Below are 26,327 nucleotides of genomic sequence, written 5' to 3' on the forward strand. Positions count from 1 at the left end.
TATCAGGACTGACTTATAAACATATAAATTAGTAGCAATACCAAGTTTCTGATTTCTGTCATATATGGAAAGTCAATGACCTTGTTTACTTTCAGCATGGCCTATGTTATGTTTATAACGTCAGCTTCTAATGTTCATGGCCATTAGAGAATCACATGACTTAACCCGTGTGTCATCTTAACATTCAATAATTCCTTTGTCCTGGGTAAAAAAAGACCTGCCTTCACTAAACCCCAAACATAAAGCAGCTTTGAATTGAATTGAATTTTAAACCCTATATCTATTTTACATGATGAAACAATCTGTGGAACTTTGTGAATATCTGGATATCATCTAATTTTATGTTGAAAAAAATATAATTTAGGTGGTTAAACAGAGTGGTGGGTCATTTTTGACCCCAGAAATTGAACTGACTTTTGCTGGGCTTTGCCCTATGTTACATTGTGTCTTCCCACTAGTAGGTTTACTTAGCTATCATATCCCACAAAAATGCACGCCTTTCCTGAAAAGTAGATAGGTCTGTGTGACCAGCTCTGTCTATCCTGTACACATGCTATTAGTCTGTCACAGAACATGGGTCTAAAGGCCTTCAGATAGCGTGTTGGCATAGCAAACAAGGAGGTCCTCCACTGATGTCCTAAGGTTTCCACTATAAACAAAGTTTAAACCCATTCAAAATACACCCCATAACTTGGTATTGCATATGTCTTATCTAAAACCAACTTATCCTAAGAAAGTTTGCTGATATGCCAAGTCCATATGGATACTAGGAACTCTAGTATGTGACCACCCAACCAAGCATTTGCAAGTCTACAGCTGTAAAATAATTTCTATTAAGAAGCGATGTAGCCCTTTCTACGTTGCCAATGTAACTATGCCCATATTTACCACAATAATGGTAGTGATGCTCACAAACACTCAAACGAAGCATTTCCAAGTGAATATTTATTATGACATTTCTTACATGACACAGGTCCTTGGGTGAATTGCCAGAGTACTTTAGCCACATGCTAAAACAAAGCTGTTGCTGGTCGAGTTCCTGTAGCTTCCTCAAGAAAAGTGCTCCACTTTGTTTCATAGGTCAAACCCATATTCACATTTATATCTCTCTTAACCTTCATACATGTCTTTGTTTCATACGCCTGACCCATTTTCACATTCATATCTCTCTTAACCCCTCAGACATGGTTTTTTTAGTGGTTTCACCTAAAAGTGGTTTCGACCAAAAAATCAAATGGAAAATACGCCCTCCCCCAAATAAAAATCCAACACGTTTTGTTTTTGTTAGCATTTGTTCATGACTTTGACAATGTATAAAGTGCACTTTGATTATCAAATTACAAAATAGTATATTTTAGTCTCCTCGATAAATGGTATCAAGGGTACTGGTACTGAGATGTACATACTGTAATCATAAAGGCTACGAACAGCTTAATAAATAAATAAATAAATGACCAAAGGGTATTACCATTTCATACAAATTATGTATTTACAGTACTTACATTATTTAGTGTTATTTAATGACAACAAATGAAATTAACTTCCATGCTTTGATGAACAAAAACAATACATACAACAGTCAAACTAATTACATATGTAGCATGTAGCATATTTAAAATGATACACTCAATTGAGAGAAAAGGCAATAAACTGAAAAAGGTACCACAACAAGTACATATAATTAGGTGTTCCAGGTCCTTATTACAAAAAGAATCCTCCCTTTATCCAGCTGCCTATGCTGAAGCAACCTACAGGGAAGTAAAAATAGAGTCAAGAGGATCCTCCAAATAAACTGCAGCTGCACAACACTGCACTTATAAATAAATAAAAAACACACAAAAATACAGAGGAGTGATGGCGAATAAAATTGGTAATTCACAATGACTGTGGGAGGATGAGCAACTATTTGTAATTGCATCATTACACTCTATGCTCCTGAAGGCAGTCTCGTCCTCTGATTGCTTTGTGCTACTCAAAACTCTCTCAGGCCACTGGTTCTACATCTCACAGTCAGTTTTTTTCACAGCTTAGCCGTGTATTACACAGGTAGGCTGTGGTCAGACACTGAACCGCTAGTAGCACAGAAAATTCTTGTGACTTTTATGGAGGTTATGTATGTTATATGTGCTCTAAACTTCCACAGCTTTTCAAACACTTCAAGTTCAAGTCTGTTTAGGTTGCAGTGACTGAATGGTTGTGTAAGAGTGATTGAATGGCACCTTTATATCTCATATGAGCTGAAAGTACAAAAGAATGCAAACAGAAATGGGAAATGTACAATACTGATGTAACAAATGAGCAAAATTACACATTTTGGCGTATGTAACAGCTTATTGAACAGAGTTGATCTCATTCACATTTTAGTAGGCCAGTTACTAACAAGCAGAAAGTGTAGAGCACAAATGTCAAACACCTGTGCTCCTCCATCTGTAGTCAATATCTTCCATGTGGTTCTCTCCACACAGTACTCTCCACACAGTACTCTCCACACAGTACTCTCCACTCTCCACACAGTACTCTCCACACAGTACTCTCCACACAGTACTCTTCATACAGTACTCTCCACACAGTACTCTTCATACAGTACTCTCCACACAGTACTCTTCATACAGTACTCTCCACACAGTACTCTTCATACAGTACTCTCCACACAGTACTCTTCACACAGTACTCTCCACTCTTCACACAGTACTCTTCACACAGTACTCTCCACTCTCCACACAGTACTCTTCATACAGTACTCTCCACACAGTACTCTTCATACAGTACTCTCCACACAGTACTCTTCACACAGTACTCTCCACTCTTCACACAGTACTCTCCACACAGTACTCTTCACACAGTACTCTCCACACAGTACTCTTCACACAGTACTCTTCACACAGTACTCTCCACACAGTACTCTCCACACAGTACTCTTCACACAGTACTCTCCACTCTCCACACAGTACTCTCCACACAGTACTCTCCACACTCTTCACACAGTACTCTCCACTCTCCACACAGTACTCTCCACACTCCACACAGTACTCTCCACACAGTACTCTTCACACAGTACTCTCCACACAGTACTCTCCACACAGTACTCTTCACACAGTACTCTCCACTCTCCACACAGTACTCTCCACACAGTACTCTTCACACAGTACTCTCCACACAGTACTCTCCACACAGTACTCTTCACACAGTACTCTCCACTCTCCACACAGTACTCTCCACACAGTACTCTCCACACTCTTCACACAGTACTCTCCACTCTCCACACTCTCCACACAGTACTCTCCACACTCCACACAGTACTCTCCACACAGTACTCTTCACACAGTACTCTTCACACAGTACTCTCCGCACAGTAATTCTCCATATGCTGCTTTGGCAAGTCTCTGTTGCTGGTCATCATGATATATTTTTTTGGTGCTTCTTGTGCAGCTGTACTATAACCGTGTGGATGTGAGCCTCTTCATTCCTCTTCTCTGAGCCAAACAAGATGACAACACAGGCTCCAGCTTTGGTGCTTGAGGCGACCGATTAAGGGCAAAATAGGTGGCAGCCATTGCACCCTTGAAAAAAAGAAAAGAAAACATTAAAATAATCTAATAATCAGTGACACACGTTAATAATGATGCATGTTTAGGATAAGTATTTATACATTTGAAAGAACGTGAATGTCACATTAAATGTGAATTCCCTGAAAAGGACAGAAGATGGCAGTAATAAGCTACTAAACTGCCTTACTCTATGGTGGCATACTTATAGTCCATACAATTCACTCAAAGATAAGTAACTACATTGCTGTTTATATGTGATCCAAATCTGTCACTGTAAAATGAATGGCTTTTATGGGCACATGCAAAATATCAGTACTGTACCCAGTCTACATTACATTAGATTAACAGAAAATCCATTTTTCTTATCCCCACATCACCTGTCATTACCAACCAACAAATGAGAATGCAGAAAAGGGTTTATTCCAATCATTTGTACACACACCCACCCTCCCTCTATTTCTCTCTCTCTCTCTATCTCTTTCTCACACACACACACACACACACACACACACACACACACACACACACACACACACACACACACACACACACACACACACACACTAGTCCACACTAGTCCATTTGCAGACTCTTTACTTGTCAGTGGACTGTGGATGTAAACAGACAGGCAGAGAGAGAGAGGGAAGGAAGAAAGAGAAAAATAATTAGAAAGAGAGAGGCAGAACAGAAGGAGAGAGAGCAGGAGAAAGAGATTAAAGGAGAGGGAGGGATACAAAGAAAAGGAAAGAGAGAAAGAGAGAGAGAGAGAAAGAGAGAGAGAGAGAGAGAGAGAGATTGACATCTGAGGATGACTCAGAGGTGTTACCTTCACCAGCTGCACGTCTTGTCTGATGAGCTGGCTCTGTGAGAGCTGCTCCCGATCCACAATCCACTGGTGCCTGAGGACCTGCGGTGCTGTCAGCCGCTGATGAGGGTCCACATGTAGCATCTTGGACACAATGTCCTGATAACAGGCACAGAGAGAGAGAGAGAGAGTTAGGGGAGAGAGTGAGAAATATTTAGAGAGGACAGATGATTTCTTACTTAATTATTTTTTAATGATGCATACTATTTTTGGGCAATAAGTATACATTTGTTATGCCAATGAATAGTCTCTAGAATAGAATAACAAACAGTCCTAAACAAAAATGGCCAAATATCAGTCTCAGGAGTAAATCATTTGATAACGTGTTATTCTGTAAAATATGTGTCAGTTGATTCGGTAGTACCTTTGCAGCATCTGATACCAAGTCCCAGTTGCCACCCGTAAGGGCGTATTTACCGCTGCCAATCCGGGCAAGGATTTCTTCTGACGTGTCATCAGGGCCATTGGCAAAAGGGGTGAATCTGGGGAAACGACATAGAGCTCCTGAGCCTTACATCAACACAGACCTGAAATGGCCACGTTTACCTGAGCTGTACAATTGCTTTTCTATTTAAAAAAAAGCTCAACTGCTAATGGCCATGAGGACAAAGGCTTTGAAAGGGGTTACAAAAATGGCACAAAGAAAAAAATCCTTTTACCCCCAGATGCCCTGATTATGTAGAGATTTAAACCCAAAGCTTCAGCCAGGAACATTAAATTGTCAGGTCTGCAGCTGATAGATTTGTCCCAAGCACAATTACAGTGCATCTGCTGTTAACTTTGCCCTGGCAATCCCTCTTCCTTGTCCTAGAAATGACTGGTCAGGAAAGTGTACAATACTGGGTGAGACCAAGCTTTTGTCTGATAGTACAAATCATCCAGATTACTTTGTCTTCTTTAACAGGTATCTATAATTAAACTAGATTGACTAACTATCTGCCTATATGGCAGTTAAAAATATGAAATCATAAATATTCTAGACAAAAGTATAGGATGGATGTTTTTGTGGATCATGTGCAGTTATAGAGAGAGATGTCTGGGATTTAAAAAATGAATTTCCTACAATGAAATTGTATGTCCTACTATGAAATTGTACCCCCTTGCCTTATCGCTAGCCCAGATACTGCAAACTGAAGTTGGAAAATGATTAACTTTCAAGTAAATACGTTTTCTCACCCTGCCAACATGGTGTAGAGTAAAATTCCCAGACTCCAGATGTCACAGGCTGCATCATATCCCTGCTTTTTCAGGACCTAAACAAGACATTAGAACTTGGTGATATCGCAGCATGGAACTGGCTGTACAAGACCAAACTTTTCTTATGCATTTGACTAATTAAAAAAATCCCTACGTCAACCTGCTCATCCTGAAGAATGGGTTTCACCGGCACTCTGCTTTTGATGTTTTCTCCTAAAGGTGTCTGCAATATTACTAAGTGTAATGTCAATGGGACTGGCTCTTGAACACTCAGCTATCTGTACTGTTCTTCTGGGATAATATGTGGGTGAAATGCATGCAGAGAGCCAATGTGAGAAGGGGAGTGAATAACACTCTATAGGGAACAGAGTGGGCCAGAGGTAAAAAAAGGAAGAGACATTGCCTAGCTCTTAACAAATAACAACAAATGATAGTACAAAAATAAACATGACAATGTGCCTCTTACCTCTGGAGCTACAAAGTTAGCCGTGTAACATGGCGTCATGAGCAGGCCGTTCTCAGCTCTTAGCTGCTTGGCAAAGCCAAAGTCACAGATTCGAATGGACTCTGGATCCACCGTCTCGTCCACATAGAGGATATTGCTTGGCTTCAAGTCACGATGGACGACCTGAGATAAAATTCAACAATGCTAAATAAGTAATAATGCTCTGTGGCATAGATGTGACATCACACGCTTCAAGGGCGGTGTCTTTTAAATTAACTGCAGACACATGAGACAGGATGAGGTCATCTTTAGTGTGACAGTAATAACATGGAGTTGCTAACTGATGAACATCACTCCAGCACACTCTGGAAATAAGCTTTTCAGACTATAACATGGATTCCTTGTCTTTGCTTTATGGGGTAATAGGCATGGCTGGCTGAGATTAGCAGTGTCTTACACACATAAGCTGTCAATCAATTTATTTACATGTTTTTTCTTGCTAGTAATGTTGTGAAAGTGATGCCAATTGTGGTATTTACCTTGGTATCGTTAGGAGAAAAACCTGCTCACTGTATCTGTAATTTGTAAATATATTTAAAACATTGTGTGCTAACATCTGTCAGAGATGCAATTGGAGAATTGCTTGATGAACTAAACGCAGGCAAGAAGAAACAGAGTATCCTTAGCAACAGAACAAAAAGGGCTATATTTAATTTGAGATAACTGCAATCCACCCACAGACTTCAGAGAAAAAAAAAGTAACACCGAAGTCAACACAGCATCTAACTCTAACATAACCTTTTATCTTCACCATTTTATTCTGAAGTTACAGATCTAGGCGCTCCTACATTTCTAAATGGTAGTAAAGTCAACCTTTGCTGACTATTGCTGGCCTAATTCAACATGACACTGACAAAGGAAGGTGCTCACTTGAAAACGCCTGTGAGGAGCTGACAAGGGCAGTAATGTGAGACTAGTGAGGTATCAGCGTGGTTGTTGTGGTGCACCCTGGTGTGTAAGTAGATTGCTGATAGTTGATGTTGATTATTTGTGTGTGATGCTGAGAGGGCTGGTTGTCATGTGACAACATCTTGTGTATATAACTAATACAGGTTGTATACAACTAATAATATGAGTCATGGCCGGTTCCTGAACTTACCCCTTGGGAATGGAGATACTCCACGGTCTTTGTGAGGGTGCAGAGAACCGCTGAGGCCTCCCGCTCAGAGAAGCACTTCTGAAGGAGGATCCTGTCCAGCAGTTCCCCTCCTCTCATCAGCTCCATCACCACATACACATACTTCCCATCATCATACACCTGCAGGCATCACAGGGACACACTCAGTGAGGGGACCCCATTGACCTTCTATGACCTCTGATAACATTTCCATGACTATATCTCTGCAGTTGATGCCTGATGAGTATGACTCAACTCTCTAGTTACAAATAAATAAGCACTCAGACATGCATGGCATTTAAATTAAAATATCTTAAATGTAGTAAATACATTGAACGGCAATATTTGTATGGCAATGACAAAAAAAGGGCCAGTGGCTAAAGTTGAAGTGGTTAAAGTTACCTCAGAATGCTGAGTAAGGTCAAAGGTGTTGTACATAATGACACTGGGCTTCTACACACTACATGCACAAGCAACACAAAGTACGCTAAGTGCCCTATACACTATGCTTATCTCTGAGAGGGATTGGATGGGCTGACTAGCAGGACCAGAAAATTCCCTAAAAATAGCATGAACGGTTCAGGAAGCTTCAGGTCCTGAGATGATGGAAATCAACCCGGATTCAAAAGTGTCCGTGGAAAAGACACTTAGATTGTTCTTGATGTTGCACTAGAGTAAATATTGTTGAGGCTGTTCCTGCTTCACAGCTGTCAGATAGATCCTAGCGTGCTAGCCTAGCGACTAAATGAGACGAAGGAAATCTCTACTCTGTCTGCGACCTTGCTTGTTTATCAGTTGAGTGGCCACAGACAGGACAGGGGCAGCCATCTGTGGAACTGCGAGATTGCTCACATCTTTCAGGGTGATGATGTTGGGGTGCTGCCCGTATCTCAGGAGAATCTCTATCTCCTCCGATGGATCCTTCTTGGCCTTGTCAATAATCTGGAAAACAGACAGAGAAAAAATTTAAACACAATTGGACAAACCAACACAAGTAAACACAACTAAGCATTCCTGTCAACTAAGAAGATTAGATCGCTGCGCCTAGATCAGTTTTACAGGCACAAGAAAGCGGAATGGGCGAAAATGAGCCCACCACTGTCATTTCAATTCAATGTGATTAAAGTGCATATTTCCCTCCATAAGGCTGGTATCTAATGAACCTGCGTGCTTTTGAACTTACTTTGACTGCATACTCCACGCTAGTGATCCTGTGGACACAGCGCTTGCACACAGAGTATGCCCCGATGCCCACATCCTCCTTAAGCTCATAGCCGTCAGTGAAGCGGATGTTATTCCCATGGAGTTGCTGTGAAAACAACAAGCAAAACAAAACACTTTTAGTGCTAAGGGAGCCTTGGTTGGAAAGTATATTTATAGCGACCTCTAACACTCTGATCCTCAGAAGAGACATTACGTGCATGAATGGCATTGCATTTTTTCCTATCGAGGACCTTTTAAAGTCTTCCAAATTCAAAATTAAACATACAAATATGAAATATGGGTATGGAAGCTTTGTATAGTCTTGAATTTATCAATTAAAAGAACTTTGCTGTGTAAAGAAACCATTCAAGCATAGCTTCATGGATTGACATACATGCAGAGAAGGAGAAAGACTGACATAGCTAAACCAAGACAGCTCAATTTGTGTTAAATAGCTTAAATGTGATCCAGACAGACCAGTGCTGACTGTTAAGGTGTCAGCAGTGAACACTGTTCCACACACACACTCACTCATGCATATATATCAGTCAGATTGGCTAAAGGCGGCTTGTGTTCAATACAATGGAAATATCCACAGACAGATCCGATTGTTCAGTGTGTGTGTGCGTGTCAGGGGGGGAAACACCCGCCCATGTCAATCATTGCCCAAATCAATAGCATTGACTCTGGGCGCTGGGATCTCCGCGGAGCCACTTTGATGAAATGCTCACTCAGGTATGAACCATCTGGCAGAATCAGTTCACGTTGCGTAATACGGCTCTCTTTGCCTGTGCCTAGGGATGCTCTGAGGGACCTCTGCAGAAGTGTCCTGCAGTGTCTGAGGCTACAAAACCACAGCAGACCAAAGGCAGGCCTACAATTAAGATCACTGGGACGCATTCATGGGTTTATGCAGAACTGGAATACACCCTCACAAAACAAAATAGACATTGGAGGTTTCTGTATGTCTTCTTCCCTGATCTTCCTCATATTTTCTCCACTGAAGATTTTTTTTTCACTGCATCTTTTATTAAAGATGCTATGAACATTCAATAGTGCCTTTTGGCTTGCGAATACTTTTCTTTAACTGTTAAATGACACGTGACTGCTTAAAACAATGTATTGCTGAAGCGTATACTGAAAAATCAGTATACCTACATATATACTGCAAATTAAGTGTACCCTCTGCAGAATCAAGTATTGGTATAGGTATATATCATACAATAGTCATATCAAATGTGTGTTGTAATCACAGAATCAAATACACAAGTACAAGATTCTATAATTCAAGTTGAAGTACCAGTTTGTATAGGACCTGATAAAATATGTAGTCACTGTACAGTATGTCCTATGTGTTATCCCTGGGAGGTCATAACAGTATAATATGATATACTGTCATGACATGAGTGGGATAACATTAGCAGTTTCACCTGAACGATAGGGTTGACCACGGACTGGCGCGTCTCCACTATCGATTGCTCCGGGCTGAGGTTGGTGGCAACAAAGCTGAAGCCCCTAAAGAGTTGATGGGCGTTGGCACTGGGGGGTACTCCGGGTGAGTCTGTGAGACAGACACACCGACAGGCAGTTAGAACACAAAGTACAGCACAGCACATATCACCCCCCCCCCACACACACACACACACACACACACACAAACACACACAATTGATCCAGTCTCAGTTATGTCTTTACAACAATACACTGTTGTGGTTTATAGGCTTTTTTCAACCCATATAAACCCGTTTATTAATTTTTTTTAATGGAAATCATGTTTTGTGTTACCCACCAGTCTTGCCAGCCTGTGTAGTCAGACAAGCCATGACAAATGACTTCATTTGACATCTGAATTGGGATGAGACAACTATATACAAATATACACATTTCACACATCAGACTACCGAGACGATGTTAAAAGATTACATTGGCGTAAACCTGTCTTCAGTGGCAATGAGACAAACCACTGAACATCTCTGGCTGAACACTGCAGAAATCAAGCAGAATGCCCAGTGGAGGACCTTACATGGTGTATAATACCAGGATTAAATCATAATCTTGACAGGATTCACTGCAACACTAAAAGCTCTGCTTTATGTAACATGCTTATGTCCATATTAAAACAAGATTTTGCACAAATCATGTTTCTTAAGCTGACCTGACATTATTAGACATTAAATATCATGAACCAGCAGTTCTGACGAGCATGGGAGAGACAGAGAGAGAGAGAGAGAGACAGAGAGAGAGACAGGGAGGGAGGACATGATAGGACAGGACAGGAAATTGAACCCAAACAGAACACTGAGGCCATCTCAGATGAGTCTTCCCAGGTAAAAAATAAAAGCCTTCTTCACAGTCAAGATACCTGCGATTTCTAGGAACTAATTATAGACCTCAGAGCTCTTTACAAGGTCAGTGGAGACTGATCTGTGCTGATTTGCAAACCCGAGCTGAATCGCAGACAGAGTCAATGAAGCATTAAAGCTACCTGTTGGTGTTCGGGAGGTGAACTCCGGATCAAAGTGGAAGGTGTCCTCAGGCCTCCCCACTGCTGGTTTGAAGGGAGGCTTGATCTCTCGTCTGTATAATTTCTGTCACCGAAAGCAGACAAAAAAGCAGGCAGAGAAAATTTCTTTTTAAATTGGACTTTTTTAAAAATAGAAACCACTTTTCATTTCAAACAGCTAATGGTTTTTAAAGCTGTCAAGAAAAATACGCTCCAGAACTTTCTATAAATACATCTAAAAGCTCTAGTTGATATGGCAACACAAGACTTTAAAAGAAACACAGAGAAATACAAATATCCGTCAAGAGAAAAGAGGGAATGCATTTTGGTAATGGCAAGCACAGAAAATTGCCTTTGCAAACAACAGAAAAAACAGAACCCCATTCAGTGCAGTTGCAGTCTTTGTTTGTCCTGATGGGCAGAATAGACTTGACATCTATCAGAATTGAGTGCTCTGAGTCCCAGAGTGTTAGGGCTGTATGTGTCAGTGTGTGTGTGTGTGTGTGTGTGTGTGTGTGTGTGTGTGTGTGTGTGTGTGTGTGTGTGTGTGTTTGTATGCGTAGAGGGGATGCATTGTGAAGTCCTTGTACTCTCTCTCCTACAGGGCAAATTGCACTACTCAGACAGATGGAGACTGTTACTGTCTTCTATCGATAAGTGCTCTATATGCAACTCACATTCCAGTCAATGGTTGCAAAAAATGTATGTCGTTTGATCTCCTCCACTCCATCTGGTCCCGCACCTTAACACAGAACACACAAAGGAAGTCCTCAGCATACATTAAACATCTCTGAACAACATACTGTGCCTTTGTTGTCCTGTCTTACATGTAAAACATGTCTACTGTAGTGAAAACATCTGTAAGCCATAAGTTCATCATGTGTAATATACATAGGTGTGTCAATGATATTGAACATTATGATAGGATCTTGTCTTGTCTGAGTGAATCCTCAATCTTGCTCAACACTGCACCTTTCTGCTACGTTGTCCAAAATGCATCCCCTTGTAATAAATTATTTAAGTCTGTCGACATTAAAAGAGAACGGTTTCTCCAGGCCTACTCATACTTACCTTTATTCAGCAACATCTCGATCTGTCTAATAAATTATGACTGAATTGGTTTCCCTGTAACTAAACCACAACACTAAACAGCAACCAGGCTCTTGGGAATGACTGGGTTAACTGAATTCATGCACTTTGAAGATCGCCCTGACTGAATGCTTGTTGCTCGACTAAAATACAGGTTTTAAAAACAATGTAGGTGTACTGCAACACTGTGCAGCATTTGTGTAGTCTCTTGTGACATGTTCAAATGAACTGGCAGCAACCCAAAAATGTGTGAAAAAAAAACATTTAATTTGTAAACTGTACCTAATCGGTTGGAAGGATTTCTTTTAAAAAGTGCCCGTAACAGGCTTTGCACTTCAGGACTTAAAAACTGTGGCATTCCCAATTTGGCCCTAAAGACAATTAAAAGAAGGCAGAAGAGAGTTAAAAAGGTACATTAATACTGTGCAAAACAATACATTTGTTAGTCATTATACAAGAAAAAAGTAGTTCTACATTTAAAATAAACTGGGATGAATCAGAATGAACTGAACACCTTTTCAAAGAAGGAAAAACAGGAAAAAGATAAGCACACACCCAATTAAGACCAAGAGCAAGAGCATAAATGAAGAGATGAGAGATCTTACTTTAGAATCAGTGCCATGGTCTCCTTCCGATCTTTGCCTTGGAAAGGGAGTGAACCTGTCAGCATTTCAAACTGAAAACAGAGGGCAACAGTCCTATGTTATAGTCCACACATAACATGCACTTAAGATTTCATTCAAGACATTAGTTTTTCAGAAATGCTAATATTTTTTATCAATCAGTCTGTAGCTTTACATAATAACATTTGTCTATTACTACATGTTAGTTTCTGTTTTGGGGATTCTTTCTAGAGATTTATGTATTATCTTTGCAAACAGAATGTACCCAAATACGTGGGTGTATATACTAGGTGGGTTCTGAAAACAAACAAACAACAAAACCTCAAACAAACGCAATGAATGAAGCCAACTAAAAAACTGAAAATGGCTCTGCCTTGTTGAAATTCTATTCACAAGAGACGTCTGCTCTTCCAGATGGCAGCTGACACCGGATCTGGCCCAGATCTGGCACGGACCCGCCGGATCTGCACCACGTCCGGGCCGGATCCGCCCCGCATCTGGCTGCCACTGAGGGTGCCATGAATGATATGGCACCCAAGCTGCAGGGAGGCGAGCCACAAATCAGTCTGAGGGATAAACGTCAACCTGTCTTTTTCCAGGGCCTGGTGGGTAATTTTGATGTCGCTAGGGATGAGTGGATTAGTCAGCACCCTAAGTATTGTAGAGGGAGGATGAAGCACTGCAGAGTGTGGGGGCTTATTTTAGGACTGATGAATTTTATGGCAGTGCTTCGTGGAAAGTGGTAATAAAAACATTTCATTTTGTGTCCAAATAATACAAATCAAAATAAATTAAGCTGTTATTCATTCAAGTTGTTGTTGTTGTTTGTAGTAGTAGTAGTAGTAGTAGTAAGAGTGATAGTAGTAGTAGCAGTCAATTTGCAGCACTCCATAACCCAATTTACTAAACACATGTGGTGAATCAAATAATGCCCCCCCCCCCACACACACACACACACACACACACACAGCACAGCACAGCACAGCACAGCACAGCACAGCACAGCACAGCACAGCGCAGCAAAGGGCTTGTGTTCATTGTGAAAATGAAACATGTTGCACATAAGCACCAAATTCTGTAAGACCGTCGTGAACGTCGGTAACAAATATTTTGGGTGTCCAAACTATCTAAGACCAGCTGAAATTCTGAGTGTCTTCACTCACTTCAGGCAGACCAATACAATCTAAGTATATATTGCACAGGCAGACCAATACAATCTAAGTATATATTGCGCAGGCAGACCAATACAATCTAAGTATATATTGCACAGGCAGTCCAATACAATCTAAGTATATATTGCACAGGCAGACCAATACAATCTAAGTATATATTGCACAGCTGCGTCATAAATGGAAAGAGCCGTCACACCACCAAATAGCCATACTACCAATAATACCACCACCATCGTTATTATTATTATTATTATTGTGTTGTTATGTTATTATTATCATCATCACCATTGTCATCACTTCCAAAAAAATCCCTCCTTTACTTTCCTCTGCTCATCTTACAATCTCCTCTTGTCAATATGACACTTGAAAGAAGCAAGACTACAGCATGTTTTTTTCTGCCACTTTTCTACTTTCTTTTTTCCTCTTTTTGCTTGTATTGCCAAGCAGGTTGCTTTGGATAAAAGCATGAAAGGGCGGTACCTACCATTAAGACACCAAAAGACCACCAGTCTGCACTCTGTGTGTGGCCTCTTCTGTTGACCACCTCAGGGGCCATGTACTCGATTGTCCCGCAGAAGGAGTATGCTCTCTTGTCGTTCTCTATGGCCTCTTTACTCAAGCCAAAATCTGAAACAAAGAGGGAAATGCATAAGCGTGTGTGTGTGTGTGTGGGGGGGGGGGGTACGAGTGTATGTTTGTGTTTATTAAAAGGAACTAATCCTTAGATGTGCCGACTCCCAAGAATCAGTGAAAGTTTATTGTGACGGTTTATAGAATAAATGTGATGATAAATCCAACTCTTGCTTACCAGTTATCTTGATGTGGCCCTCCTCATCAAGAAGGATGCTGTGAAGGCAAACCATGTGTCTATTAGGACAACATAGCCATAACTCAGATGGGTAGAATACTAGGACACTATATGGGAACTACTATATGGTCAAACATCTCTATTTGAATTTCCTTCAACCTGTAATTTTTTTTGTAGCTATTGGACAGGAATCAGATTGAAATAGCAGTTTGAAACACACAGACAAATATCAGACAAATGACTTTAAAGAATGTGATTGGCACCTTATTCATTTTAAATATTTTAACAGTAGATGGCAAACACCCCATTCCCATCCCCTATGGGAGTCAGAATTATACGTCAGCAAAACCAATCATTGTAATCGAGCTCTCCCAGCATTGTGTGGTGAGGCTCAGGGTGTCACCCAAATGTTTGTTTATAATAAACAAAGCCCCTCACCGAGCCAAACCCCCGGCCCCCAGCTCGCGCTCCAGTCTCGGCCATTAATTATTCGCCACACAGCTCAGAATAGCCTGCCTGCCACCAGACACACAACCCTCCACTGAGACCATCACACCGGCTAAACCCTCATGTCGATTTACCCTTTCAAGGAGAGGAGGAACAAGCCACCAGAGAGCTCTACTGGTAAACGCATTGAGTAACTCGTCATTATTTCTCATAGGGGGCTCCCTGAGGGTTAATTTGGTATATTGGTAGGTTCAGCCTTCATCTTTTGTTAGCAACCACACACAGCAGGTAAAAAGGAGAACCTCCGGTATATCAGCTTAAGCATTCTGTGAGGTGGGGAGGTGGTTGAGGGGGGGGGGGGCATACTGTACATGTTATATAAAAAGAATTTGAGCAGCAGTTATGAAAAGAAAAAGAAAGAGAGAGAGAAAAAAAACTCCTGATAACTATTTGAAGCCAAACCAGATGGGGGTGTGCACACTGAGACTAAGAACAGATGCTGCTTTGATCACACCACAGGCTTGGGATGTTTTCGCAGGTGCATGCAACGTGAAGCTCTGCATCTCTGCGGCTGAGTCGCCTCCTCTGAACTGCTGAATTATGAGCTAAAAATTATGCAGAGTTTCACAGAAACCTGTGTAATCCCATTCAGCCATGTCTTCCCCATTCAGAGGCGCTCTTTAATTCCCCAAACTGAGAATTCCCAAGTCTCTGACTGCAAAAAGGATGCGGCAACTTGTGCAATGGACGAGCCTCTCCCGCATTAGCATTGCATAATGACGAATCAGGTTACAGGTAAGCTGATCATCGGTAATGCAGAAGATGGCGATTAGGGACTCATCCACCTATCTGCTGCTGACTCAGCCTGTACTTCTGTGGATACCCTGAACTGCTTCACCCTTAGAGGGGCAGGGAGGTGTGGCAGGCCCGGGCACCTCGCTCTCTTACTTTTCGGGCTTGAGGTCGCGATAGATGATGCCCAGGCTGTGAAGATGGTCCAGTGCCAAGGCCAGCTCAGCCAGGTAAAACTTCACATCCTCTTCAGTAAACATCACCTGCAAGGTGGATGGACACAGACACAGAAAGAGAAAGAGAGAGCGGTTCTGTGTGAGATTTGGAAGGATGTAATGATAACATAAAAGAAAACCACAGACCAAAACAAAACAAAAGGAAACAAATGATATAAAACAAACAAACAAGCAAACGAATTGTAGAGTGTAGGTACACCTGGAATGGTCCATTGTGTTTGACTTCAATCAGTAACTTGTCTATGGGTTCCCCCGGAAACTACGTCAAGCTTTACCTGTCATAAAAATGTAACCTGATGCATTTCTTAACCACGCCCACCTGAGCGTGGATAATAGCCGCATCTCCCCAGATGTGACCCTCTCTCTGTCGGCGCCCACCTGGCCAGGACCTCTTCATCTCTCTCCCTCCGGGTATCGTCCACGAGGAGCAAGCCTCTTTGACCTCCTCTCACCTCAGGCATCGCCTGCACACGGTGAAGAGCAACTCTCTTTGTTCTCTCGCAACAAAGAGAACTCACTTTTGTCTTACGGCCGACACACGCCTAAGATCTCTCAGTCAACTGACTGCTAAGTGAGACAAAGTAAGTTTAGCGAAAGCAGCTAACAATAGACCTGCTAGCTAAATTGCAGAGGAAAGCAGCTAACAATAGACCTGCTAGCTAACTCTACACAACGGGAACAAAAGGCAGACTGCAACGTTCTGAGCGATCAAATCCTCCGACCTAAACTGCAGGGAAACAGACATCACAGCAAGGACAACTTTCTCCATTTACGGACGGCATCATCTCTTCTCTGCCGTTTCAACATCGGACTCGCCAGCACGACCCTTTTCCCAAAGGACTGGTAAACTTCGATTGGGCATTTAGCTATCCTAGCTATTCACAACCTGGCTAAGCATAAGACTGTTTACATGCCATTGTTCATGTGTTTCATATGTTTCGTTTACTGAACGTAACTGTTTATATATTTTCATTGTTAGTTGGTAGTTGGCTTCGCCACACCATCTGGGTTATCGTTAGGATTGCTTATCAGACACATCAGGTCTTGCATGCATCACTAACCATTTCCCTCTCCTAACATGGCATCTAAATCGCGCACGATTACATATACATTGGCCTTCACATAGCCACACACACGCGAAGAGAATACTCGAACTTCGCGCTGCATATAGGCTCGCCCTTGTTCACATCACATGTATGTTCGCGTACGTGCACACACATGCACGCGGAACTACGATGATCAAACAAAGGAACACACACACATTCCTTCTGGCGCGCTCCTAACAGCGCAACCCCGAGCTCACAAGCTCACACACACATCCCCACACTCCTTCAATTCATTGGTTAGTTACATTTAGCTAGATTACATATTGTGTGTTATTGTCTTATCATTGTGTAAATAAATACTTTGATTTATATACGCTGGTTTATTTAATGTTACACAAGAATGGACGTTGCCAACCTCTTCTATTCAGAATTCCAATAACCTTCAACCATACTATTAATGAGGTAACTTTGGTTGTAGTTATTAATTTAATTATTAATCAGAGTTCCAAATTGATAGTATAATATATTTTATGAGACTGATATATTTAACGAGACTGATTTGTGGATTATCTTTACTTTGACCACCGTGGAGGACACTACACTTTGTGTGGCGCCCCCTAGGTGTTCAACTTAATTGATCTGCCTTTGTGTTGAATGGTTGATGCCTGTCCAATCGGGTGAGATTACCAACATATTGTTGCTGTTGCAAGGACAGCACCAGTGTGTCTTGGTGGCCCTCGCAAAGACGGTATCACGATTTACACACAATTGCACCCACATTCACCCGGCTCCTGCTCACAGGGTAAGTTACCTACATAGTCTGGTACTCCCATGTGAGGCTGGTACCAATTTCACCTACAAGAGCATCAATCCATGTGACGCACAGCTAAAAATGCTGTGGTTGAAATATCCATCTCACAGGGTTGTTTTTATTTGTCTTTCTCTATTAGCAACTGGAGTTTTCGAGAAAGCGTCATGTCACATTCAGTCACAGTGTACTTCGTATAGCTTCCAAACAGGCCAGTTGGAAATAAATCAAACCAATCACTCAGAGAAATGGGATGGCAAGGAAATATTACATTTTTCTGGCAGCAATTAAGCTTCTGAAGCGACATATGAATGATTTGAAGAGCAAAATTAATTTATTAAATATGGTTCATTAATTCAAATCATAATTGCAAGCATGCGACTGTCCAGTTTATGAAAATTGAATCAGGTTTAAAACAATTCTCAGATTCCACTGCAGTTTTATTTGATTTAGCACTGTACAGTTCAGTCGTGACACACACAACCTCACGAGTGTCACGCATAAGTAAACAGTACAGCTTACAGACTTCTGGTGGGCACCGCTCCATATCCACAACATCTTGCAGATTCTCATTCTTAAGCACCACTTGCGCAAATCTAATAATAAATTACCCATCGTATTAGAGGAGAAATGGAGTGGAAAATAACATTACGCAAAGTCCATTTGCCTCCCGCCCTTCAGACAGGGATTTTATCCCGCCATGCAGGTGTATTTATAGGGGTGATGGAACCGCGGGGGGCTCCAGTGCAATTAATCAAAGGAGGAGATTGTGCAACCTGACTGATGGGGGATGATGCACCCCTGCCAAGCCTGGGCCCGCTGGAGCGAATGGACAATTTAGTCGAGCGAACGAGCACGAGGCATGATTCACATTAATCAACGTCGGCGGGAAGAGACTCGAAAATAAATCAGCAGGCTTGAAAATGCACCCCTGATAAGCCCGGGGACTTAAACACAGGCCGGCGGCCATATTGGATGCACCTGGAGTTAATGTAAAGAATATGTGGTGTAGTCTATTCAGAGTCTTTGATTTTCAATCAGCAGGTGGTGCCATGCAGCTGGCCATGTCTGCGTACGTATTGGTGGGTGACGCCAAATCAAGTAATAAACATTGTGTAATTTATTCATGAATAATTACACAATCTATTGCCATTTGCCATGGCACGGCACAGAAGCTGCTTAACCATGGACACTACAAAACTATCTGACCAATGCTCCCGAAGCATTCAGAAAAGCAATCCACATCTATATTTAATTCAAAACGTGTCTTACTGATTGGCATTCAAGGTTCGTCTCCTGGTCACACAAACATATTACTCATTCATGGCACCTGGGACCTATCTGAATGAACTTGACAAACCCATCAGGTATCATTTCCACAAAGGGCAACATCTCTCTCCAGCACTGACGTGTTAAAATGACATTCATCATGATCCTAGTATGTTGGTGTAAGATGTGTATGAACATTACATACTACATTTAAATGAATTATTGTTACCTAAAGATACAATTGTCAGATTTTCCCCCATGATGTGGGGCTATAGCCAACATTTTTCACAAGTATATTAGTATTTCCCACCTCTTTAGATTAGCTGATAACTTGTGACACTGCCCTTGCACCTGAATCAAAGTCATTTTCAAGATGCCCAGGACATTTCTAGGCCAGTACTGTCCCACTCCATCCCATTACCTGTATAGTTCCTGCCATATTTATTTTCTTATGAGGCAGAGCTGCTTTCAGCACCTTATTTAAAACACTGTTTAATCCAATGAGTGAATGAAAAGGTCATCAGTACCACAGCAAGTTCAGTAAGTTCAACAGTGACTATGTGACTATGGTAGCTGTTTGCTAATGGATTTCATGACACATTCCTCTAACACTTCTAAATGGAGACTTCTAATCAGTCAGAAATGCATAACATTTCATTATCAGCTGTGCCTGTGATTAAAACATAAATGTCCTTTCTATTTATGGCAAGCAATTAGACTTGATGTGGAGTTGCATTTTTGTTAATTCATCACTAATTGCAATCAAACAAATGTGTTAACGAGTACTTTAAAGGCTTCAAGTGATGTGGTGACATGGTGTGACATGTGATGACGTCATACAGGGGGGAACCTTTATTTTAAGAAAGAAAGTTTCTGACCTCCTTGGACAGCCGAGTGAAAAGATCACCACCTCTGAGGAAGTCAAGAATGAGGTACAGCTTCCCCTCTGTTTGAAAGGCTGCAAGAGAGCGAGGGAGAGAGAAAGAGAAAGAGAGAGAGAAATAATGAGACAAGTGAGAGAGAGAGAGAGAGAGAGAGAGAGAGAGAGAGACCATGAGTGAGACAGAGAAAGAAAGTGGAGGAGGGGAGACACACCACTGTGGTCACGTGACAAATAACGCACATCCCTTCCTCATCTCGATGACAACACAATTAAAAAAGCACTTTGATGAAACCGTGTCCTATCTCAGTCTAGTGTGCTGTGATAAGGCTGCCACCTCCTGAGAGGCCCATGATGCACGGCAGAGTTTAATGAAGGTGTACACGCACCTCCATTTTATAGGGAAATTGAAAAGACTGGCAATCCTGTTTCTAACTCCATGCATGTGACAAGCACATCTGTCTCCCTTAGATGACAGACAAGTTCAGGCTTCCAGACAAGTGAAGGTGCTTGCAGGTATAAAAGTATCTTTATTCAATAGAGAATGAATATGTTTGGGAAAATTAGAAACTTAATTGAATTAAATGAATGTGTCTACTGGCGTTTTTTTATCATTATGGAAGCATTTCTTGTGTCGTGTCAGGAATGGTGTATTCAGCTTACCATAGTGGAGTTTGACTATGAACGGGTGATTCACCTCTGCTAAAATATCCCTCTCCATTTTTGATCGCACACGATCTCGCACTGCGGGAGAGAAGAAGCAATAAATCAGCTCAAGATATGGATTACAGTGCAGTGACCAGCCAGGCAACCTTTTAGCAATGATCTAAAATGATTTCTCATTTCATGCTGAGTAAATGGCAGCACCTCTTTCATAGGTATATAAGTGTACCCAGAGTATAAGGGTTAATAGGGAATGCACACATGCGCACACAAACAAACAAACACACACACACACACACAGAAATATTTTTTCCAAGAGTGGGATTATGAGTGATACCTGAAGCAAAACAGGGTTTATGCCATTCCAGCTAACATCAAACCTAATCCGCATATGCAGCAAAACAGCCATAAAGAGCCACATTCTGTAGACACTGCAATGCAGAATCCATAGCACTGGTTTGCCATCCGCACTGCATGACTCTCAGAGATCTCTCAGATTCTCAGCGGTATGGTCTCACTTATGTAACCCATGGAGTAGTTTCACTTTGCTGAGGCATGGCAGATTTTTTTTTTTTTTTTTTTTTTTCCTCTTCTTTTGAATAGATGACTGAGGTGCTACTGAGACACGGGTGGTGTTATTTTCACTTGCTAGTGCATGGAGGACTGGAACTATGGTGATTACTGTGAATATCTCCTGTGTCAAAAAGCCACGAGCCAGTAACCATGGTTACACAGGATGAATGGTATAGAAAGTGAGGTAGAATGATCTTTATGCCAGTATAGTCTGCATACATATACCAATTACGTAAACTTTGTTATTCTGGTCAAATGGCACTACACTTCATGAAGTTCACAAGAACTGTTGTGGTAGAACAACTGATTGCCGATGCCATTTGCCCAGAGCATAATAGACAAATCTTTGGAAGCCACTGAGACAAAACCTTGTTCTCTGTGCACAAACAACAGTTCTCGGCTTAGAGAGAGGCTCTGTAAACAAAAACTGCAGCTTGTTACTGTGAGCCCCCATACATTGCCTGGCCCCCGTAAGATGGGTCTAATGAATAAAGTGACCTCACACAGGTTCCTCTTCCTGACCTTTCAGTGCTGAATAAATACACCATGACACAATTAATCTGAACAGTCCCATCAACCTCGTCTACAGCCACACTATGAGTTACAGACAATTACCGCAGTGTTACCAAAGAAGAGTAGAGAAGAGGACAAAAGGGGAACACTTTCACTGTTAACAATGATAATTAATAATGTTTACTAAGTTGTTATTTTATCATTATTCTGTGTAATATGCAAGTATTAGTTTATAAAATTATTATAGCTGATAAAACACTATAACAATATTCTCATTACATTAGCTAACTAGTTTATTGTTGCACACATTATAATATTTTATATACTATATAGAGTATTTGTTAATGATTACCAAATGGTTTGTAAACCTTTAAGAAATTGTTTATTAAACATCTAAAAACATTACATAGGTAGATGGACCGGATATTTGTAACACTTTCGTAATGGCTAATAATTTGTTTCTAAACCGTCCATAAACTTTATTTGGATGGCTTTTTTAAAGTTGCAACTGATGATTTTAATAATTAGTTAATGATTAATAAGTAGTTTCTAAAGCATCAAGTAACATTCATTTCATGATGTGCTGATTATTTTATACTGCACAGTCTAATGATAAAATAACATATATTACAGCTCTCATACATACATTATACACTCTCAATTTACCGTTTATTAATGATGGTTATTATGAAGTGTTACCAAAACATGAATGAATCACATGTATGTCTTATGTGGAAGATTCACCCTCCTACTTAGAACATAGCAAATTACCAGGTATAGAAAGTGTTTGCATTGTGCATTTTAGCATTCATTAATCAAATTCACTAATCTGCATTCATTAATCAAATTCACTAATCTGCATTCACTAATCTGCATTCACTAATCAAATTTCGTCAAAAAATTACTGTTGGGTCTATAGGCTAGCAGTCCTGCCATCAGCCATCAGCCCTATTTTCTCTTGCATGTTATGAGTAAGAGTGAGAACTGTCGAACAGGCTTTGAGTTTTAATTAAATGAATGATAAATTCATGAGATTGCTGAGATAACTGAGATTGAAAATATTAACTGAGATTGTTTTTAGTTTTTGTTTTAGTTTCTATTGTGACCGTAGTTTAAAAAAAAGAACAGATTTAAGGTGAGGCTTAAACGGCAACAAAGATGTAGTTGAATATATTTCATGTTAAATGATGTTAAATGTACCTTTAAGAGTGGCCTTCTTTAAAACCTTCATGGCGTAGAGTTGCCCTTTATCTGAACCTACAATTTTCCGTACCAGAAAGACCTGTTGAGAGACAACATAACAGTTGACATACATCAGATCATGTTCAAATGTGCAAAAATACAATATGTACCATAAATTATATTCAATAATAATTCCCTTATGACGTCAAGGTCTTCTTTATCTGCTTCCTGTGTGTGCCATACACATAGAAATGTAAAAATAAATGGATTGATATATTATATACCTTTCCGTAAGAGCCTTGACCCAAAACCTTGAGCAATTCAAACTGAGAAGGATCTGCCTTTTCAAAGCCCTCTTTCACATGATTGCTAATGTCAAACTCTTTCAAGATTCCATCGTCCTACGAGAGAAACAGATAAACACAGTGGTAATTACTATATTGTCACAGACATATACCAAATACTCACACATGATACAATTTGAGGTCAGGTCAAAAACATTCAAAGCATTCTTATAAATGTATATATGACTGTCCCTCCAGGATCTGGCAAGTATTTTTTGTGATTGTTTTGGCCAAAAGGGACTGAATTAGCTGCAAGAATTCTCAGAAAGTGCTGTGGTTTTGAGTTTATTTATTTTTTTCTGTGGGAATTCCTACAAATTGTGATCTCACCGGGATCTTGTGAAGGTGTGTTGTGATTGCCAAAAGTAACTGAATTTGCTACGGGAATTCTCAAAAAGTGCAGTTAGAATGGTGGAGATTTTGAGTTAAAGGTGCAGCGTGTGGAACTACTACAGCTACTGTAGTATGGTAGCTATCGCAGAAACATGACAGCTACAGCTACTGTAGTATGGTAGCTATCGCAGAAACATGACGGCTACTGTAGTATGGTAGCTATCGCAGAAACATGACGGCTACTGTAGTATGGTAGCTATCGCAGAAACATGACAGCTACAGCTACTGTAGTATGGTAGCTATCGCAGAAACATGACAGCTACTGTAGTATGGTAGCTATCGCAGAAACATGACAGCTACTGTAGTATGGTAGCTATCGTAGAAACATTACAGCTACTGTAGTATGGTGGCTATCGTAGAAACATGACAGCTACTGTAGTATGGTAGCTATCGCAGAAACATGACAGCTACTGTAGTATGGTAGCTATCGCAGAAACATGACAGCTACTGTAGTATGGTAGCTATTGCAGAAACGTGACGGCTACTGTAGTATGGTAGCTATCGCAGAAACATGACGGCTACTGTAGTATGGTAGCTATCGCAGAAACATGACGGCGCAACAGGGTGGGCTACAGCTACTGTAGTATGGTAGCTATCGCAGAAACATGACGGCGCAACAGGGTGGGCTACAGCTACTGTAGTATGGTAGCTATCGCAGAAACATGACAGCTACTGTAGTATGGTAGCTATCGCAGAAACATGACGGCGCAACAGGGTGGGCTACAGCTACTGTAGTATGGTAGCTATCGCAGAAACATGACAGCTACTGTAGTATGGTAGCTATTGCAGAAACATGACGGCGCAACAGGGTGGGCTCTTTGAAAGAGGACCTGCTGCCTATGTAGATATGAAGGGTTCATTCTAAGCTAACGAAAACACGATTTCTAGTTACAGTTAATGAAAACATAATTATGAATACTATATTCTATTTCTGCTAATAGAGCCCCCTAAATCCTGCACACTGCACCATGAAATAACATCAATCATAAATAATGCAGAAATATTGGGGTAATAACAGAAATTTGCAACCTGCAATTGCAATTGCGGGAAATCCTTCAACCTACTTAAACTTGTGGAAAATCCAGGAGGGACTGATATGAAGGAAAAATCTCCTTTACCCTCAAACGCGCCTGTTACAAGATATACACAGATATGTGATCACACATTTTCATCTCTATAATTTGGCTTCAATAACACTGACCAATATAACCGCCACCATTGCTTATGTCCAAACCAACAACAAAAATAAATACAACTCTACAAACCCCAAAATTCCTTGAAACCTTTTCATACCCTGTTGATTTCCCCTGGTGACATAGCAAGACTCAACCTGACCCTCCTGCACCTTTATGCACAGTCACATTTGTATCCAACATCATCTTTAAAGAAGTGACATAACACCCATTTCAGCCACTTCAACTGCTCCGCCTCAGACGATGACATTGGCTAAAGATGGTGTGAATCTTTTGGTGAAGGGACTCGGTGCCCTGGACTGGTTTGTGACATAACCCCCACTCCAGTAAAGGTGCAGCTGCAGCAGCCACTGGATCTGAATGAGGACCTTCACTGCAGACCAGGCAGGGCCCTCTGGGACACATTTACTGATGCCCTAAAATACAAATATGTGCAGGGGTGTATAGCCATGTGTGTGTGTGTGTGTGTGTGTGTGTGTGTGTGTGTGTGGGGGGGGGGGGGGGGGGGGGTTAACCCTGAAAGATTAAATTAGCTCAGCACTGGACAGAGGCCAGGGTGACAGGGGCAGAAACACAGGGGCACTATAGCATGATAAGCAGTATATATTTATACACAGTATATATTTGTGAGGTTGAGATTTGTCAGAGGACCCCTGGGTATGTGCACGCAGGGGTGCTAAAAATGCCAGGCAGTGTATATTTTTGAGGCTGAGATTTTTCACCTCAGGGTGCCACCTCTGAGTGCATGTGTACAGGCAGCACCTCTAGGATTGAGTAATGGTTGCCAGATTATGTCTGGAATCCCCCACAAAGGACAGGACATGACTTTGATGTTCTTCCTCACCACTGCCTCACGGGAGGGGAGAGAGAGAAGAGAGGAGAGCACGCAGGACGCAGCGTGTGACTGAAATGCTGACCGCTCTCGATTGACTCCAGGCCCCCGCCGAGCTGACACAGCTGAAGGGCCGCTTAAACCGGCTTATCTCGCGCCTCAATAATAATAATCAAAATATGTACAACACCGTTACATAACCCTGAGCATCCACTGTGGCTGGGTTTTTTTTTAGGATAAAATGATGAGGATGCTGTTAAAATCCAGAGAGGGGGGATTTAGGAGCACGCGTTGCTGCATGCTGTTTTGCTGGCTTGGCAACACAGGTTGATGGGAGTGAAAGAAAAACAAACAACTAGAGGGAGTATATCTAACCACTGACATAGTAGTGCTACAGAACCGATGAGTAGTGATCAGCGATCGCATGAGTCTCATACCTGCTGCAGCAGGTTAACTGACTGAGACTATTGGGGAATATTTGCTCAGTTTCTTTCTCAGATGTATTTGTAGTGCTCTAGTATCTGAA

General features: G+C 41.3%; 1 protein-coding gene across 1 annotated transcript in view; it reads right to left on the minus strand.

Moving 5' to 3' along the window:
* Positions 1-3,264: 3,264 nt before the first annotated feature.
* Positions 3,265-26,327, minus strand: part of rps6ka2 (ribosomal protein S6 kinase, polypeptide 2) — a 28,569-nt gene continuing 5,506 nt past the window's right edge. Inside the window, exons 2-21 of the mRNA XM_012840473.3 lie at positions 23,324-23,440; positions 23,058-23,139; positions 20,772-20,852; positions 20,107-20,186; positions 16,026-16,132; positions 14,631-14,668; positions 14,307-14,449; positions 12,633-12,703; positions 12,310-12,398; positions 11,616-11,680; positions 10,921-11,023; positions 9,866-9,996; positions 8,416-8,541; positions 8,085-8,174; positions 7,215-7,373; positions 6,077-6,238; positions 5,590-5,666; positions 4,778-4,895; positions 4,375-4,512; positions 3,265-3,560 (exon numbers count right to left, since the gene is read on the minus strand). Coding sequence (XP_012695927.1) covers positions 3,435-3,560; positions 4,375-4,512; positions 4,778-4,895; positions 5,590-5,666; positions 6,077-6,238; positions 7,215-7,373; positions 8,085-8,174; positions 8,416-8,541; positions 9,866-9,996; positions 10,921-11,023; positions 11,616-11,680; positions 12,310-12,398; positions 12,633-12,703; positions 14,307-14,449; positions 14,631-14,668; positions 16,026-16,132; positions 20,107-20,186; positions 20,772-20,852; positions 23,058-23,139; positions 23,324-23,440 — 2,103 coding nt within the window. The 3' untranslated portion in view covers positions 3,265-3,434. The remainder of the gene's footprint in view (positions 3,561-4,374; positions 4,513-4,777; positions 4,896-5,589; positions 5,667-6,076; positions 6,239-7,214; positions 7,374-8,084; positions 8,175-8,415; positions 8,542-9,865; positions 9,997-10,920; positions 11,024-11,615; positions 11,681-12,309; positions 12,399-12,632; positions 12,704-14,306; positions 14,450-14,630; positions 14,669-16,025; positions 16,133-20,106; positions 20,187-20,771; positions 20,853-23,057; positions 23,140-23,323; positions 23,441-26,327) is intronic.

The sequence above is a fragment of the Clupea harengus genome, chromosome 13 (genome assembly GCF_900700415.2).
Source record: "Clupea harengus chromosome 13, Ch_v2.0.2, whole genome shotgun sequence".
In the NCBI taxonomy this organism is placed as follows: domain Eukaryota; kingdom Metazoa; phylum Chordata; class Actinopteri; order Clupeiformes; family Clupeidae; genus Clupea; species Clupea harengus.